This window comes from Vombatus ursinus, unplaced genomic scaffold (assembly GCF_900497805.2).
Source record: "Vombatus ursinus unplaced genomic scaffold, bare-nosed wombat genome assembly UNPS02015404.1, whole genome shotgun sequence".
Classification (NCBI taxonomy): Eukaryota; Metazoa; Chordata; class Mammalia; order Diprotodontia; family Vombatidae; genus Vombatus; species Vombatus ursinus.
The window spans coordinates 2,632,075-2,651,857 of NW_020955182.1; the positions used below are offsets into that span (position 1 = coordinate 2,632,075).

The 19,783-nt window shown below is 38.7% G+C and overlaps 1 protein-coding gene across 1 annotated transcript in view; it reads left to right on the plus strand.

The window, feature by feature from the left end:
- The window catches only part of NEO1 (neogenin 1), a 292,148-nt gene that overhangs the window by 89,533 nt on the left and 182,832 nt on the right, over positions 1-19,783 (plus strand). Inside the window, exons 6-7 of the mRNA XM_027847412.1 lie at positions 12,020-12,295; positions 16,186-16,339. Of these exons, the coding sequence (XP_027703213.1) occupies positions 12,020-12,295; positions 16,186-16,339 (430 nt within the window). The remainder of the gene's footprint in view (positions 1-12,019; positions 12,296-16,185; positions 16,340-19,783) is intronic.

Below are 19,783 nucleotides of genomic sequence, written 5' to 3' on the forward strand. Positions count from 1 at the left end.
TGGTTGACCAGCCTATGTCTCTGCATCAAATGACTTTTTTTTGGGGGGGGGGGCAGACAAAACTGGCCCCAGTTGGCTGATGAGCTCTTTTTCTCAGATTTAGAAGAGTGCTACGTGGCCCCTCCTCACCCCCTACCTGCTTCACGCACAAACACTGTGTTCTGTCCTAGTGTCCTATCCTACTTCATCTGTTTCTTAGTTCTCTGGCCTAGCACCAATTAAGAGAGCTGGAGTCCTGGTCCTATGAGGTTGATTTCTGAAATTTGGGTCTCCACAGCCCTGGGAGGAGGACATTGTGGTGTGGAGGTATTGAGCTTTTTTTCAAGGCCAGACATGTGTCCTGTCCATTTCCCTCTGTTGCTGTCCTACCTCCCCTTCCCTGGAAGCAGGTTTCTGCCTCTGGAATATTGCTGTAGTGCTGTCTGTCTTTCTGTTGATCTATCAAGGCTGGAGCAAACTTTTGCAGCCTGGAGGTGAGATCTTCTTGAAAAAGGGAAAAGGGGGAGAGGGTAGTAGAACCAGAGTGTGGAGATGGGTTTTGTTATGAGTTGGGTGGGGTGTCAGGTGCTTGAGTTGGCTAAGTGCAGCCTTGCTGGTAGAGTAGGAGGTAGGAAGGGATATTGAGTAAGCCCACTACAGCAGTCAGTTCATGGTTTGTTTGTCCCCCTCCTCCCCACCACAACTTTCTTTTGGATCCCAGATGTTTTAAATCAGGGGTAGGGAACCTGCAGCCTCGAAGCCACATATGACCCTCTAGGTCCTTGGGTGCAGACTTTTGACTGAGTCCAAGTTTTACAGAACAAATCCTTTTACTAAGGGGATTTGTTCTGTGAAGTTTGGATTTAGTCAAAGGGCTGCGCTGGAGGACCTAGAGGGCCACATGTGGTCTGGAGACCGAAGGTTCCCCACCCCGTCCTAAATCATCAAATGTCTAGTCTTCCATCTTGATCACATGACCTACAAGTCCCCTATTTACTATTGTTGTTCATTCTTTTCAGTCATGTCCAACTCTTGGTGACCCCATTTTGGTTCTTGGCAAAGATACTAGAGTGATTTGCCATTTCTTTTTCCAGCTCATTCCATAGATGAGTCAAACAGGATTAAATCACTTGGCCAGGGTCACACAGCTCGGAAGTGTCTGAGGCTGGATTTTATTTCAGGAAGATGAGTCTTCCTGATTCCAGGCCCTGTGCTCTATGCACTGTAGAGCCACGTAGCTGCCTATTCATTGTACTTAACAGTGAATCCATCTCCCAATTCTGTTTTTTCACTGATTCTCCCTTTGTTCTGGAATTCTCTGTCCTCTCATATCTGCTTCTTTGCTTTCCTGATTCAGTTCAAATTCCACCTTCTATATGAGGTCTTTCCCAGCTCCCACCTCTGCTAGTGCCTTACCCTCCACGATTACCATTCACTTACTCTGTAGATCCTGATTGTACTTATTTACATGTTCCACTCCCTTCCTCTCTTTAAAATGTTAAGTTCCTCGAGGACAGGGTTCTTGGCTTTGTTTTGTTTTGTTTTGGTATTTCTCTGATTCCCCAATGCCCTGGTACATAATAAGTACTTCATAAATGCTGATTGATTGACTAGTTGGCATTTTGAAAAAGAGTTGGTCTGTGTAGCATTAAAAAAAACTTTGCATTCTCAAACCCAAATCTGAGTTTTTAATTTCACAGGATTGGAAATTAAGAGGATAAATTCACCTTGTAAATAAAGACCAGTCACTTGTTTTCCATGAGAGAATAGTAACTCTTGTATTTTCTTTGACCTGGGGAGTCCTGTATAACTAGAATTGGTTGATATACATGGTAATAAAATTGTGAAAGCCAAACCTGTTTTTTAGCAGCTATGTAAAGAAGTCTTTCGGTTTTGTGGGTAAGCGTTTTAGTGTATCTAGTCACCACTTAAAAGATCTCATTACACAAACTTAATTGTTTTGTGAGGGCAAGGGAGTGTCCAGTGTACGTGAAAAAGACTTTCAGAAAGGTGGTTTTATATGAAGGAGGATCATTTATATTTATATTAGTTCCCTTTATTTTAGACTATTGAATATTTAATCTCAAACATGTCATAGCACTGTCATTTTCTTTTCTTTCTTTCTTTTTGGCTAGGCAGTGGGGTTAAGTGACTTGCCCAGGGTCACACAGCTAGTGAGTGTTATGTGTCTGAGGCCGGATTTGAACTCATGTCCTCCTGAATCCAGGGCCGGTGCACTATCCACTGCGCCACCTAGCTGCCCCAGCACTGTCATTTTCAAAGAGGACTATAAGGAATCAACTAACTGCGTAATTAAACTTTTCCCATTATACATTTTTTTTGGAGACTGTCATCATTGTAATCTGCTCCTGATTGGTCTTTCTCCTTCCAATCTTTGCAATATTCCTCAGTGATTTCTATTGCCTGTAGAATAGTACGTATTTCTTATTCTGTCATCTAAGGCCCTTTCAAGTCTACCTCCAGCCCGCCTTCTCATCCTCATTTTACATTGCTTCTTTTCATATATTGTCATTTTCAGCTGTACTTGTCTGATCCCTAAACATGCCTGCCATGTTGTATTCTGCTTCTTTGTATTGGAGTAGGCTGTGTTGGTACCTGCCAAGTGCTTCATCTTCATCTGTCTTTCATAATCTTCTTTGGGCCTCAGTTTCACTGCTTTATTAAAATGAAGGGGTTAGACTAGATCAGTGGTGTCAAATTCAAATAGAAACGGATCCCTGCAAGCCCCACATTGTCTTAGGAAACCAAAATTTAACATTATCTATGCTTTATTGTATTTTTATTCATTTTGTTAAACATTTCACAATTATATTTTAATCTGATTCCAACCACTCAGGAGTTTGCTGCCTATAGGCAAAATTAGCACAAAACTGTAATTGTTGTATGAATAAAAAGTGAAAAGTGCTGCTATAAACATTTTATGATATATAACTTTTCTTTTTATAACTGACTTCCTTGTAATTATTGTTTTTTTAACTCAAGCTAAACTAGCAGTCAAGAAGACAGGAGCCCAGTTCTCTGGAATTAACATTAAAAAATAAAATGAATTTAAAATATTTTAATAGTATTTTGATACTACGTCAGAGAATTAATGTTAGCCTGTGATGTCAAACCCAGGCCTGGGAATCTGTGATATCACTCAATCACTAAACATTTATTACATGCCTGCTATGTTCCATGCATTGTGCTAAGTGCTAGGGTGTAAAAAAAAAAAGGCAAAAAACTGTCCCTGCCCTCAAGGAACTTACAGTCTAGCCAGGGGAGCCACATGCAAACAAATATATACAAAACAAGCTATTTACAGGATAAATGAAAATTGAGGAATGGCATTAGAATTAAGAGGAGTTGGGGAAGACTTCCTGTAGGAGTTGGGATTTTAGATGGGACTTAAGGGAAGCCAGAGAGTTCAGTAGTCTGAGCAGTGGAGGAAGAAGGTTCCAGGTGTGAGGGGGAGAGCCAGAGAGAATGCCTGGAGCTGAGAGAGGGAGTGTCTTCTTCATGAAACAGTCAGGAGGCCAAGGTCATAGGATGGTCATGTGTTGGGAAGTAAAGTATGAGAAGACTGGAAACGTAGGAGGGGGCCTGAATATGAAAAGCTTTGAATGCCAAATGGAGCTTTTTATGTTTACTTAACTGAGATTTACTGAGTAGGGAGATGACATGATTGGGACCTGTGTTTTAGGAAAATCACTTCAGTGAGTGAATGGAGAATGGATTGGCATGGGGAGACACCTTGATATTTAGAGAGAGAAGGGTCTTGCTCAAGGCCTCTATTTCAGTAGGGGAGATGTGGGAGGAATGAAATGATAGTGGTCATATAGTTTTCATTTTTTGTAGTCTTTTAAAAATTAGTAATCTGAAGGGCTCATTTTTCATGATGGAGCAGCAAATACTTTCATAGATCTGTGGCCTCACTAATGTCAGTTCTTCCTGTATTGATGCAGATGGCAGTGCATCCTCACATTCTCATTTGGTGTAACTATCTATGTAATAGTTGGACCATGCAGCATGCTGGGAGACTCACTCTAGATCCTTTGACATTGCATGGAGACCTGTTGAGTCCATAAGCTGACAATTGGTTATCTCTTGTTCTAGCCACATGACTTAACTTTTTTTTCCTTATCATATATCCAATGACATTTTTTGTTGCTTCTCACATTTCTTCTTTGGTAATATATTGTAGTGAATCACACCCATCATGCTTTTGTCCACATTTCTTTCAGTGACCTTCAACTTTTAATTCTGTGGATACCATGGCATTCTTTGGTTCACAACCATATTCATCACCAGAATATTGTTGTTAAAGAGATGAACCCAATTTCCGGGAGAAGCTTGGAATTATTTTAAAAATTGCTGTGCAGTTTTCCAAACAGAATCCAGCCTGCTCTTTTGCCCGGTCAAGCTCATTGCCATTTGTACTGCCCAACATATAGGGACTGCTGTACCAGCTCTGGGAGTTGTCTCCAACTGTATTTTGTAGTCTGGAAAATAGGCTAAATTTTAAAAAAATCTACCTGGTATTTCTTGTGTTGTATGTTTGGCCCAATCTGTTTTGAGGGGTTAAGAATTCCATTTAGGAACCTCTGCATTGTTCTGGGTCTTGATTCAATCAGCTCGAGGTTTTCTGGAAACAAGAGCATCTAGAAAACTACCATTTATCTGAATCCTGTCTTGTGTTTGGATTCTGTCCTGTACATTCTCCATGATGGTAGCAACGTCCTTTGATGAGCATATGTTTCTCTTTTATGCTGCTCTCTGTGTTGCTAATCAGAGGACTGTGGAATAAATCTTTCTTTTCTACCTTAAAAGTGGTCTTAGAGGATATTGGCATATGGGTGGTCTGTACTTTGTTGAAGGAGAGCCTCTAAAGTAGTGCTTTACTGATGTAAATCATGCTTTTATTTTTCTTAAATAATAACCATGGTGGGGCTAATTATTTGATTTTAAAGACAGGCTGCTTGAGACCTGCTTATTTTTTCTTCCTCACTTCATCAAGGAGTCTTGTTTGCATTATATGTTTGTAATGTTTTTTTTTTTTTTAATCTGGACTTGTCATGTTACTGTTATAAGGAAATCCCTATTTAGGAAACTCTATTGATACAGATTGGCATATCATCTATAACTTATTGTTGTAGAGAGTTGCTTGGGGCACTGCATGGTTAAGTTCCTTTTCTGTAATCATAGAGGTGTTGTAAGTTAGAGCACAACTTAACTTATTTGATTTAGAGCTGAAAGGAACTGTCACTTTTTAAATAAGGAAACTTAGGTCCAGAGAAACTAAATTATTTGCTTCAGATCATAGGTAATAGGTGGCAGGGCTAGTATTTGGACCTAAGCGTCTGGCTCCACATCAAAGCTGTTTTCCCTGCACCTTGCTTATCCTAACTTCATTGCCAGCCTTCTATCTATGATTTCATGTTTCCTTTTGAGTAAATTATTCTCATAAAATTTTTATAGACACAGGAGAATAGACATATGGGTTGGCACATTTTTTGGTCACTTTTTTTTTTTTCCCATCAAGATTTGAGATTTTCCCCCCCAAGCCTTTGGTATCCTTCCCTTGCTTACTATCTTAAAATCTAGCCCTCATTGTCTCACAAATAATGCTGCCTTGATCCAGGACGTCTAGTCCAGCAGCTCTTTGCATTTTTATTTTCTTTAGTGCGGTTTTCCACTTCCTCATGAAGCCCACTGGAGACTGTGATGTTAGTATCTTGATAAGGATGGCCTCCCTGTCTTTGCAAAAGCGCTCGTTATAAAAATGTTATTGTTTTTTTTTTTTAACAAGCATTTGCCCTCTGTCTAGTATTATCCTTCAGTGCCCTTAAGATGCTTTTGCTTAGTTGAGTCTCCTGACAATCATTCTATATATAAATATGTTCTGTCTCTCCACTGTCTTATAAAGTGATATTATCAATAATCTTTCACTATTGCCTTCTGTAAGATTTTACAAATAAGTTTATTTTCTAAACCATTGTTGCCCTTCACTGCTAGATCTCTCTTTTAGTTAGAACACTTAGTACTTAACTGACTTGTGTTTCCTTTTGGTTTTGTTTTATTTGTGTTCCTAATGTTCTTAATTAAATGAACTAGGTTTTAATTGCCACCTGTGGGCAGGGATTTTTTTTTTATACTTCTTTTATACTGGCTGAGCACTGCCAAGAATGCTTTCCCTAAGGTTCTTCCCTAAAGACTTTCACTTCAAAATCAGAGACTGTGCCTCCTGATGCATTCCTCCTGTATCTAATTACGTGTGTCATGGGATTTCCCTTTGCATTTTCCTAACATCTTCTCCATAGCCTTATCAGTAGCCTTCTTGTTCTGGAGGAACTTCTGCCCTAGACAATACATTTTTGATTAGTGACTGCCTCTTTGGGACCACTATTGTCCTTTTCATGAAATCTTAGTCATGCTTCACTTCACTCATGACTCTCTGACCATTTCCTCCATAGCCTCTCCAGTAGCTTTGATCCCTGCTCTGAGTACCTTTTCCTTCTCCCTCTCTTTTCCCTTCCTAGTTCTAGAACTGTGAATAATAATCAGATTAACTCTTCCATTGTTCCTGGATGGCACGTATCCTTAATTCCCTATGGCCCCATTCTGAGGCAGTTAGGTGGCTCAGTAAATAGAGTGCTAGGCCTGGAGTCAGGAAGATCAGAGTTCAAATCCAGTCTTAGGCACTCACTTAGCTATGTGACCATGGATAAGTCACTTAACCTCTGTTTGTGTTCATCCATTGAAGAAGGAAATGCAAACCACTCCAGTATCTTTGCCAAGAAAACCCCACCGACAGTAGGATCCATGGAATCGCACAACTGAACAACCACAATAGTGGCCAAAGTGCCACTCTCTGGCCAAGATTCTCCTTCTCCACCGTTAGAATGTAAGCTCCTTGAGGGTAGAGGCTATCTTTGCTTTTTTGGGGGGGAATGGGTGGTATCCCCAGCTCTTAGTAAAATGCTTGGTACACTTCAGTGTTTATTCATTTATCCATTCTATCTATCCATTGTTCTCTACTTGGTGTTCAGTTTAGATCAGTCAAGCTTCTTTAAAAAATCATGCTACTCTGTATGATGTTTGTACCTTTATTGGTTTTTCTGATTATTCTCATTAATCTCAACTGTTAATGAGGAAGTACTGTGGGCATATTTTACCTAGATTTTAGCAATGCTTTTGATAAAGTATCTCTACTATTTTTGTTGCAATTATGAAGAAATATGGATTAGACAATAACATAATTAGATTCAGATCTAGTTGGATAGTTGGATTCAGAGTAGTTTTTAATGATTCAAAGTTAACATGTCAGGAGATTCAGTGGAATACCCCAGGGATTTGTGGCAGGTCCTGTGCTGTTTAACATTTTTATTAATGATTTAGATATATAGATATATTCATCAGATTTGCAGATGACAAAGTGGAAAGGAATAACTACCCTGAGTATAAGGATCTGAAAGGCCAAAGTATTGGGTTAAAACTGATAAAATTAATTTCAGTTAAGATAAATGTAAAGTCTTATAATTAGATACAAAAAATACCAACTTCATAAATATAAGATGGAGCAGTCATAGATAGACAACTGTTCTGAAAAGGATCTGGGGGGGGTGGGTTAATGGACAGCAAGCTTAATGTGAAACAGCAGTTTGATGTAGCACCAAAAAAGCTAATGCAGTCTGGGGCTGTATTGAGAGGTAGATCTTTCAGGAATAAGGAGATGATAGTTCCACTATTCTCTGCCCACATCAGACCTCACCTGGGGTATTGTGTTCAGTTCTGGGCACTCTCTTTAAGAAGGACATTGATCATCTGAAGAGTGTCCAAAGGAGGGAAGAGATTGTGAAGAGCCTTGATCATGTAAAGATTGTCAGGAAATAGAAAAAAACTTAAAATAGTGTTCCTTTTTTTGTCTGTCTTTTAGAAAGCATAGTGCTTAGCTGTTATTTCAGATCTCACACCTGTGTGCTTCCCACTGGGACTTAAGCAAATCTGCTAGCATCTGATGAATGTTAATGGATATTTCAGGGAATAGGGAAATAAAGGGGAAAGCCTTTTTTATCTCTCAGCCTCCCAAGTGACACCTTGACACCTTGACATTCAGATATTTATTTAATGATGATTCTGACTGAAGCTTCCCCCCCATATTATTAAATTCTCAGAATTACTCTCTACTGTTAAATCTGTGTCTGATGAGAACTGAGTATCTGAAGGGCTTTTCCATCATTCTTTTTTATATAGGTATGCCTAGGTTACATTGCTTGGATTTTCACCTGTATTCCTCTCTTCTCACTATCTCTTATTACAAAGAATTTTTTTTTAAAAAGGACAAAAGGAAAAGATGAAGATGAGATAACAATTCAACAACGCCTATCAATACGTTGAAAAAAATCTGAAATAATTTTTTTTTGTTTCGTATTTGTAGACTCTGCCTCTGCAAAGGAATGAGTTAGGTGTTTTCTCATCTCTTTGCGTTAGACACAACTTATTCTATGTACTTTTGCAATGTTCATTTTTATCTGTTTTGTGGTTGTTTTTCCATTTTCCTTTATTGTCATTGTATGTATTGTTTTCTTGACTCTGTCTGTTTAAGTTTGCATTTGTTCCTGCTTCTCTGTATTTCCCATGTACATTGTTTCTTACGGCACAGTAATATTTGATTACATTCATGTGCCACTCTATATTTAGCCATTCCTCAATTGATGAACACACTTTGTTTCCAGTTCACAAAATGCTGCTGTTCTTATTTTGGTCAGTGACTTACCTAGAGTACATCTCCAGGAATAGAATCTTGGTTTTGGTGTGGACATTTTAGCTGTTTGTTGCATTCCAAATTGCTTTCTGGAATGTTTGTACTAATTACAGGTCCACTTACAATGCATCATCCATCATCCATCATGCCTCCATTCTCTCTTTTTTTTTTTTTTTTTTTTGCTTTTTGGTGAGGCAGTCTGGGTTAAGTGACTTGCCCAGGGTCACACAGCTAGTAAATGTCAAGTGTCTGAGGCTGGATTTTAACTCCTCCATTCTTTTAATTGATGAGATTTTTGTCCAGTATGAGTTTTCTGGTCTGTACAATATTTGATATTTATACAACTTCATGCTTTACAAAGCAGCTTATGTACATTATATGCATTATATTATATGCATTATATTATATGGCAATTCCTGACTAAATTGATGCAGATATCACTTATAACTTCGTATGATGCTTCTCAAATGCTCTTTATTCCTGTCTCTGCTTTTGACTCTCCAGACTTTACCCCCTGATTTGAGGATGGACGGTAGAGCAATTATTTCTTCCCTTTCAACTTTCCTCCTCAACACTTTGCAGGCAGCTCCATTTTCTATCAGCTGCTCTGCTTAGTTTCCACTAGAAGGAACACCGTCTCCCTCCTTCCTAGGGGAGGGCTGTTCCACCTTCCCCCCTTTTTAGCTTCCTTTTGTGTTGACTTCTCCCATTTGATTGTAAGCTCCTTGAGCACAGAAACTGCCCCCCCCTTTTCTTATTTCTATCTCTAACATAGCACAGTGCCTGGCACATAGTAGGTGACTAAGAAATGTTTATTGAATTCACCAAATTCTAGCAGCCATCTCACCCTTTGCCCTGTGGCTGTCTCCTCTAATTGATGGGTTCTTCCTAGAATCTCCATTTTTGAGAAGGTGCGCCTGCCAGCCATGTTCCCTCCTTCACTCCTCTCCCAGCTCTGTTCTTGTCTCTGGACTTCACCTTCTTGTTGAGCTCCCTTTTAGGTGTTGTCTCGCCCTCTCCCCATTAGAATGTAAGCTCCTTGGAGATGGGAACTGTATTTCTTCCTTCCTTTCTTTCTTTCTTTTTTTCTTTCCTTCTTTCTTTCTTTCCTTCTTTCCTTCTTTCTTTCTTTCTTTCTTTCTTTCTTTCTTTCTTTCTTTCTTTCTTTCTTTCTTTCTTTCTTTCTTTCTTTTGCTTAGGCAGTTGGGGTTAAGTGACTTGCCCAGGGTCACACAGCTAGTAAGTGTCAAGTGTTTGGTCTGAGGCTGGATTTGAACTCAGGTCCTCCTGACTTCAGGGCCAGTCCTCTATCCACTGCACCACCTCGCTGCCCCTTTGCTTATATTTCTATCCTCACCACTTTGTGTGCCAGGGTCTGGCACAGAGTAAGCACTTAAATGTTTGTAGACTTGTAGACCTTAAAGCATTCTAAAATGTCAATTGTTATTATGTACATTCTTTTTGTTGTTTTCCTGTCCAAGTGCAAATTATTTGTTGCTACGAAAGTCCTTGTGCAGTGCCTCAGAATGAAATAAAGGTGACTCTGTATGCTCAGAGGAGTCCTCACCAATGGAGCACCAGCCACGCTTGAACCTTTTGAGTGTGACCTCACCATGGACTGTGTTTGTCATTTTAGCACCAACTTTTCTTTTTAATTTATTTTGATTTATCAACAATCACTTCCATATGCTTTTGAGTTTAAAATTTTTCTTCCCTTCCCTTCCCTCCCCACCACCCTCCCCAAGATGATACACAATGTGATATAGGCTCTACATATACATTCCTATTAAACGTATTTTCACATTGGTGATGTAAGTAAGAATTAGAACCAATAGGAGGAACCACCAGAAAGAGGAAACAAAACTCATCATCAGAAGGTTCGGCCACCAAGTGAAGAATTCATTTTGGCCACATTTTATGTAAAGCAGATGTCAGAGTCCTCCCTCCCAGCCCCTCAAGCCCTGTAGCTTTGTTCTCCTCGTGGAGCTCCTCTTTTCCTGCCTGTGGGTAGGAAGGCATGATGTTTCTTCTGTTTCTACCTGTGTTGTAAGTAATTGATGATAATTGATTATACCACCAGCTCGGTGGTATAATGGGTAGGACAGGATACTTGGAGGGAGGAGGATCTGGGTTCACATCCTACCTCGGATACTTAGCAGCAACGTGACCACAGACAAGTCACTGCATCACCTCTGTGCCTGGCTAGGCTCCTTCCTCAGTAAAATGCAGTGGTTGGACTTATTTCGAAAGTACTTCTAGCTCTAGGTAAGTGATCATAGGATTCTCATGTGAATGCTCTCCACTGTACTTACTTGCATTTTACAGGCATTGCCTCCATTCGGTAGCTTTTCATAGGCCGTTATAGCCTTGATTTTGCAAAATTACGATAACTGCACTCCTCAGGTCTTTTTGTATACTTCTCAGTTATACCTCTGAGATTGTGTTTAAATGCTTTTTCCATTGAGATGTTTAGCTCATTTTGTTTATTACCCACACTTGACACATTTGTCTGTAACACTCTGAGGCCATGAGTGTGATTGTTGATTGACCCTCTCCTTAGTGCTTGTGTTGTTCGCGGTTCTTGTTGAAAAGTTTTCCTTTTGTAGATTCATTTTAATTTTAAATCCCTGTTCCTTAGATCACCCATGCTTTAGGTTTATTAGAGGTGATTAACTTGGTGAAGAGAAGTCCTAGGAGGGATTGGATAGCCATCTAGTACTCTCTTCTTACCCAGCTGTTTACTTCTCATGTTCTTCATTTTGTCCTTCCATATTTTTTGTACTCTTTTTAATGTCCTGAGTGCTGTAGTTTCTAGTCCTGGATTGGACCAAAGTGGGCCAGGGATAGCAGTAATAGTCTATCTTAGCATCAGAGAAAAAGAGACTGAGGCAGGTGGAAGAGTAAGCTCTGGCTACAAATAAACATGTGGAAGAAACTCCCTGTGCCATTACAGATTGTCACCTGCCAAGACTTAGAGAGTCTCCTGAGCTACTGAGAAGGTTAAATGATTGTGTGGGGAGTCTTCTGACCAGCAGGTGACAGAGGTGGGGCTTAAACATGGTTCTTCAACTCCTGAGGCTCGCTCTCTCTGTGGACCCTGCCATCTAACTTACTTGCTGTAATGGAGCAATTCTGTTTTATATTTCATATGAATTTTAACTTTTTCCAGATATTTTAGTAAATCCTTTCTAGGGTATAAGCACTCAGGGAATGAGAGTCTTTACATTCTGAGCAATGGATGACTGATTTTCATCTTTCCCTTCCCATCGCTTTTAGGTCTTCCGAGGTTTGCCAGTCAGCCAGAATCTTCATCAGTCTATGCTGGAAACAGTGCAGTGCTCAGCTGTGAAGTCAGTGCTGATTTGGTCCCATTTGTGAGGTGGGAGCAGGATCGACAACCACTTGTTGTGGATGATAGAGTCATCAAACTCCCGAACGGAGCCCTGGCTATCAGCAATGCTACGGAAGGAGATGGAGGGCTTTATCGCTGCGTAATTGAGAGTGGTGGACCGCCTAAGTACAGTGAGGAGGCAGAGCTGAAAATTCTTCCAGGTATGAAATTGTTATATGCATTTCTGCTTCTTGTCATTTTTAAATAGAGTGGTCAGTGTGTTCGTTAGAAGTTGGTGTTTGGCCCGCTGTGGAAAAACTCATTTTGTCATCATTGTAATAAGTCTTGATTGGCAACACTTTTGAAAGACGCATCCTTGAGTAAGTCTAGCAGTAATGAATGGTGAAGTTCAATGAGCATTAACCTTTATGCTTGGGCTGTTTTAATGCTCGCTTCTCTCCTGATGCATCCCTGCACCAGTGTTCCCACTCAGGGAGTCTGCATTTCAGGATCCAGGAACCTGGAGAACTGAGATTATCTTTGTGGAGGATCCTCATTTGTAGGCTTCCCCACCTTCCCGTTTTCATAGATTTATAAAAGGTTTTTGTGTCCTCGGCACTGGCTTCAGTAACTGATATAGTGAGCTTATTAAATAAGTGTATATCGAATGAATGAGAACAGATGAATGAAAATAAAAATGCATGAGTGATCTCATGATTTTTTAAAAAAGTATAATTAAAAGCTTTTCCAGTTAAAAACATCTCTATTTTGTTTACAATATGGGTGTTAATCATTGAGCGCCCTCGATTTACTGGGTGATACATAGAACATACCAGTAAAATAGTTTTGTCCTCTTGACAGTTGGTGAATGTGACTACAGTGCTTTGATTCGATATGTGAATTTAGTAAAGTTCTTCTGACCTTCTGCCAGCAGTTACTGTGACACTTTTGAAATAACTTTCTTTTGATCTACGTCCACCTCTCCTTCCTTCCGATAATCCTTCCATCCCCCACTTACATTGTCACCTAGAAGGATGCTTGTAAGCTCATTATCAGCATCAGAAATGATCACAGGTGGTATTTAATTTAAGTGAACAAAGGCGGTCTGAACTGACCAGGATCACTGTTCACACACAGATCATCCCCCAAGCTTGCCTAGTGCTGGGCCCACAGGGCAGAAGCATTGACTGCTAAAAAGTACTGTGGTCAAAGTGTAATAGGTCATTTATAAAGATTTTTTCAAAGGTGGAATCTTTTTCACTTATTTAATCTAATATGTCCTTATTAAGCACTTAAAAAATTCCCTGCATTCTTTTCCTTGACTGTGGCATATTTTTTGTCTGAGTTTAAAAACTTGTCTCTGAATGAAAAATCTTACCTGTGCTTAATCTTGAACCTGCCCGTGTGCAGAAGGGCCAGACCCTATGACAAAACTGTTCTGTTTGGGAATCAGTTACAAAACTCAGAAGATCTTTTCCTGTGTTCTCTGATGGCTCTCTCCTAAACGTTTAACTCTAAAGATAGAGCTTTTCCATCTGCTCTCCCTGCTCTTCTTTCATTCTCTATTTAGAAGGCTCTGTATCATACAAGTGTCCCTGCAGAGTACAAAGATGCACTCTGATTTCTTGGCCCATCTTCTACATTTTCTTTCTGCCAAAGTAGGTGAAAAGAAACATTGTGGTTTGGGAGGGAATGTACTTGCGTTGTTTTTGAATGGCTAACTGTTCAACCAAAAAAGATCCAAACTCAGGTCATTAGTAATGAGAAAGCATCTAATATGAAATTTGAAATGACTTACCTCTTTTGTTTCCTTGAAAAGACATTTCTTAAGCCTTTAGATTAAGAATTGTTAAAATAGATTGAATGTTAACAAGTTGCAAAAAGGTTAATAATATTAAAATCTGCTCAATATACAGATTGTATTCTTTATTTAGAAGTTGCAGGTCATAGCCTTATAAAATTTTGTGGCTGGAAGGAATCTTAGAGATCATCCAGGATAACCAAATCTTTCGTTAATGAAACAAAAATCACAAATGACCATTTACATTATACTTGTCAGGAATATTACTTTAGTCCCACTGAAAAGAAATATTTGATGGTTTTATAAATGATAACAGTTAATTATTCCAGAATATTTTGATTTCTTTTAGTGGTAATACTAAGTGTTTTTATGGGACCTTTCTTAGCCACTGAATTATATTTTTCTTATTCCACAAGTGTTTAGGGTGAAATTTATTTTGTTATTTATTGCTTTGTTGCAAGTATAAATGCTTAAGGATAAAACCTTTCAGTACTGTTTTACACATTTAAAATTAAGTTCCAGGTTCTAATCTATATGAAATTTATACCATAAATTAGAACATACATTTGATTTCTGGCTAAAAGTTCTGTTTTGTTTTAAGCAATTTAATCAAAGTATCATTTTTGGCTCTAAAACTATCAAGAGTTTAACTTTCTGATTCCTCTATCATTAACAAACAATTACATTTTAAATTTAGATTTTCTGTTTTTGGTGTTCAAAATTAAGTGGTGGTGAGGGATAATTGTTTTCCTAAGAACTTTTTTGGTTTCTTTTTCCAAAAATTCAGGGAGATAGGATATGTGGGATATATGTGTGTGTGGGGGGAGGGGGGTAGGAAGTTTAAAAAAATTTTTTTCAATTTTTTGGGGAGGGCTTTATTATCTCTAATATATCAAATGTGATAAGTATATGGGAAACTAAGTTAAACCTATATTTCAAATATACATTTATATTACTAAATTAGCCAGGTGACTCTAGGTTTATAGAAAATACTAAAAATAAACAGTATTACATATATTGCAGTGCCCTTCATGGCTTCAAAATTTGCATAAGTAAATAAATTTATATCCTTAATTCCAATTAGAGAAGCTCTCACCTTGTTTTGGTCTCTTACTGCTTCATGCTTGTATTGTTGCAGTAGCTTGCTAATGTTCTCCTTGTCAATTAAAATCTGACCCCAAACTTACCTATCTAGCCTTATTATCATTATCCAGCCTTATTCTCATTACTTCTTTGTAAGACCCCTATACTCCAGTCACATTGGTCTTTTTGCTAGTCTAAATAGTCTGTGAATAGTCTGTAGTCTAATAGTCTGTAGTCAACTAGGTGGTACAGTGACTAGATTGCTGCATGTAAGGTCTGAAATATCTGTGTTCAAATCCAGTCTTAGATACTTACTAATTGTGTGACCCTAGGTAAGTCATTTAATCTCTATCTGCCTCAGTTTCCTGATCTGCAAAATAGAGATAATAGTACCTACCTCGCATGATTGTTGAGGGTAATATGAAGTAATATTTGTAAAATGTTTTGCAAACCTTTGTATTAGTATTAATCCATTCCTTCCTTCCTTCCTCCCTCCTTCCCTCCCTCCCTCCCTTCCTTTTTGCTGGCCATTTTCTGAACACATTTTGTATGGGTTTGTATGTGCCATACCTTTGGTGCGCTGTTTTTACTTCTGCCTGAATTGTTACCTCTAACTTCCTGCCCCCAAGCCCAGAGGCGTAGTAAGATGCTGGTTCATGTCCTGCCTCTGAAGCTATACTATCACACTGTATGACAGCTGTAGCCTCTTAGAGCATCCAGCAGTTCTGGATGCAGAGTTGGTGGGAGTTCTTCTGTCAACAAAATTGTAGGTCCTGACATCGTATTCCCCCCACCTTCCCCTCAAAATTCCATCTGCCTTTCAAGGCTCAATTTGAATGTTTTCTCTTTCCTGAAGGCCTTACGAGTTACCTGAGTTCCAAGTTATCCTGTTTCTTCCTTTGACACTTTGTTTATTACCATTCAACACTTCTAAAGTTGTATTTTAGTTTTATGAACATCTTTCCCATTAGATTGTCCACTCCTTGAAGAACAGGGCTGTATGTTAAACATCTTTATGTCTCTGTGACTCACACAGTGTTTTTCATATAGTAGACAATATTTTTGAATTAATTTGTTGAAGTAGATTTTCATATACACCGTCTTGCTGCCTAATGTGATAATGCCCATAATTTAAAGCCGTGAACTAAATCCAGTAATTAGCTATTAATGAAGTGTCTTAAATTGTTAGTTGTTAATCATTGTCTGTTATTTTGGAAACTTTTTTAGATCCTGAGATTCCATCCAACTTGGTATTTTTGAGCCAGCCTTCACCACTAATCAAAGTTATTGGGCAAAGTGCAGTCTTGCCATGTGTTGCTTCAGGAGTTCCTACACCTGTCATCAGATGGACAAGAAATGAGGAGCCCCTTAGTCCAGAAAGGTAAGTGGTAGCTGATTAAAAACCCTTTCTACAATTAAATTGATAATAGGATTCACTTTGATCTCATTAGAGACTGCTGTTATGCAACATTTTAAGAATCATTGTGTTAGCCGTGTCTGATTAGAATTGTATGGGTGGGGGAGAAATGCCTTTAAAATGTGAAGAAATGACTCCTTTAATCATGCTTGCTTTATATTCCACCTTTTTTAGCATCCATTGACAGACCCAGTTTCTTTTTGAGTCTTTTTTTTTTGTTGTTGTTTTGGTGAGGCAGTCAGGGTTAAGTGACTTGCCAAGGGTCACACAGCTAGTAAGTGTCAAGTGTCTGAGGCCGGATTTGAACTCAGGTCTTCCTGACTCCAAGGCCAGACCTCTTTCCACTGAGCCACCTAGCTGCCCCTGATAGACCCACCTTCTTGCAGGATTATGACCAAACTGCTCTGTGCCTCCTCTTCCTTCATTCTTAGCCTCCTTTAAAGCACAGATTCTTCACTGTTTTTCCATGGTTACTTTAATGGTCTAAAGAAACCTGTGGACCCCTTCTCACAATACTGGTCATACATGCATAAAAGAATACATTGGATTACAAAGGAAGCCAATTATATTGAAATACAGTTATAAATTTTTTGAAGTATATATCCCACTGGAGTTTATTGAGTGGAGGGTGTGTGACATGGTCAGACTTGTGTTGAGAGAGATCAGTTTGACAGCGAAGTGGAGGATGTACTGGACTGGGGAGAGACCGTGACAGGGAGACCAATCCGCAGGCTATGGCAGTAGTCTGTGCTAGAGGTGACGAAGGCCTGCTCTGGAGTAGTGTCAATGTCAGAGAAGAGAAGGGGTCTGATACAAGTGGTAGAATCAGCAGCATCTGGCAGCAGATTGGATGTGGGGGGCGAGGGAGTGGTGAGAGAGAGCGAGCAGTCTATGCTGATATCTGGGTTGTGAGCCTGGGAGTATAGCAGAATAGAAAAACTTGAATCCGTCTTTGTGAGTTTTGCCAAAGAACCAAAGGGAGAACAAATGAATTGAAAATAAAAGTAAACTTAAGTGAAGAACAATGTAGAAAAAGATAAACTAAAAGCAGTAATGTTTAAAAACAACCACATAATCTCTATACAAGTAAAGCACATTGATCTTGAAGACAGCGTGTGTACAAACAACTTAGAGATTATTGGCCTCCCTGAAAAGCATGATAAATCAAAAACTTCAGCACCACAATGCAAGAAATAATAAAAGAAAACCAGAAATTCTGAGTATAGGGAAATGGTGCCCCAGTTTAAAAACTCACAGATAGTTGCCAAGGGGCAGGGCAAGGGGCAAGGGACCAAGACAAAGACCTTTAAATATAAAGGGAAGGAAATTTGAAGACACACGAGATTATTCTTTACCCACTAGAAACCATAGAAGGGAATGGAATAATATATTTTGAAAAGCAAAGGAGCTCAAGATGCATCTGTAAACCTAAGCCTATTTATCTATTAAAATAATGCACATTCAATAAAAAAGAGAGGTGTTTGAAGCATTTCCACACGCAAAATCAAGACACGAGCAGATTATACAATTTAGAAATAAAGGCATAGATGAGGATATTACAAGTTCGATTCCAGACCACTGCAGTAAAGCAAATATTGCAATAACGTGAGTCACATGAATTTTTTGGTTTCCCATTGCATGTAAAAGTTGTGTTAACACTATACTGTAGTCTTTTTAAGTATGCAATAGTGTTATGTCTAAAAACATGTTAAAAAATACTTTATTGCTAAAAACCATCATCTGAGCCTTCAGTGAGTTGTAATCTTTTTGCTGGTGAAGGGTCTTGCCTCAATATCTGTGGCTGCTGACTGATGATGATGGTGGTTGCTGCAATTTGGGGTGGCAGTGTGTGGCAATTTCTTAAAATAAGACAGTGATGAAGTTTGTCACATGGATTGACTTTTCCTTTCACTTGAGTGCTTAGAGGCCATTGTAGTGTTATTAATTGGCCTGATTTCTATGTTGTTGTGTCTCAGGGAGTAGGGAGACCTGAGGAGAGGGAAGAGACAAGGAATGGCTGTTTGGTGGAGCAGTCCAAACACATGCAACATTTGTTGTTTAAGTTCACTGTCTCTTATAGGTGTGATTCATGGTGCCCCAAAACAATTACAATAATGTGTTAAAGGTCACTGATCATAGATCAGTGAAATAATGATAATGAAATAATAATAATTATGAAAAAATTTGAAATATTGCAAGAATTACCAAAATGTGACACAAAGATACAGTGTAAGCACGTGCTGTTGGAAAAATGGTGCCCATAATCTTAAAATAGGGTTACCACATGCCTTTAATCTGTAAAAACCACAATATCTGCAAAGTGCAATGAAACGAGGTATGCCTGTACCTCAGACAACATAAACTCACGAAAGGTTAATAAATACAACTACCAAAGAAAGTACACATAGCAAAAGAAATTGCCCCTTCTCTAGAAACTAATCAGGGGAAAACTAGAAGGACAAAGGAAAAAAAAAACACATCTAAAGGGTTAAAAATAATAATAACAGCTTCAGTTAAGAGATTTCCTTCTTCAAGTACGTAAAAAGATAAAGATGAAAATGTAACTTAAAGAAATGGAAGACGTGGGAAGGAGGAGGAGACCTGATTCACCATGGACTAAACTTCAGATCTTCTCATCTTCCAGCCCCTGCAAGTGAATTAGTATGTTTTGTGAACCACACTCCAAAGTGTGAGAGTGCATCAGTGGAGGAGGGAAGGTAGGAAATAGAGAGGATTGTGGGATGTATGTGAATCAATTCAGTGTAAGATTAAAAGGAAAATAACTCCTGTAGTCTCTCAGCAAACAGAGGGGCTACAGGATAATCTGTGAGGTATCAAAGGTGGGATTTAAATAGGGAGAAATACAGTCAATAAACTTGATTTGGTGATGGTCACTGAAGAATATATTTTTGTTATTTTATTTTTAGAATTTTTTCCCTCTTTGTATTTGTTTTTTCCCCCACTTAATAGTATTTTATTTTTTCTAATTACATATAAAGATAGTTTTCAACATTCACTTTTATAAGATTTTGAGTTCCAAATTTTTTTCTCCCTCATTCTCTCCCTTCCCCCTCCCCAAGACAGCAAGCAATCTGATACAGGCTATACAGATACAATCATGTTAAACATATTTCCACATTGTTCATGTTGTGAAATAGGAATTGGAACAAAAGGGGAAAATCATGAGAAAGGAAAAAAAAAGTAAAAATAGTGTGCTTCAATCTACATTCAGACTCTATAGTTCTTTCTCTGAATGTGGATAGCATTTTCTATCATTAGTCTTTTGGAATTATCTTAGATCATTGTATTGCTGAGAAGAGCTATGTCATCAAAGTTGGTCATCACACATTGTTACTGTTACTATGTACAGTGTTCTCCTGGTTCGGCTCACTTCACTCAGCATCAGTT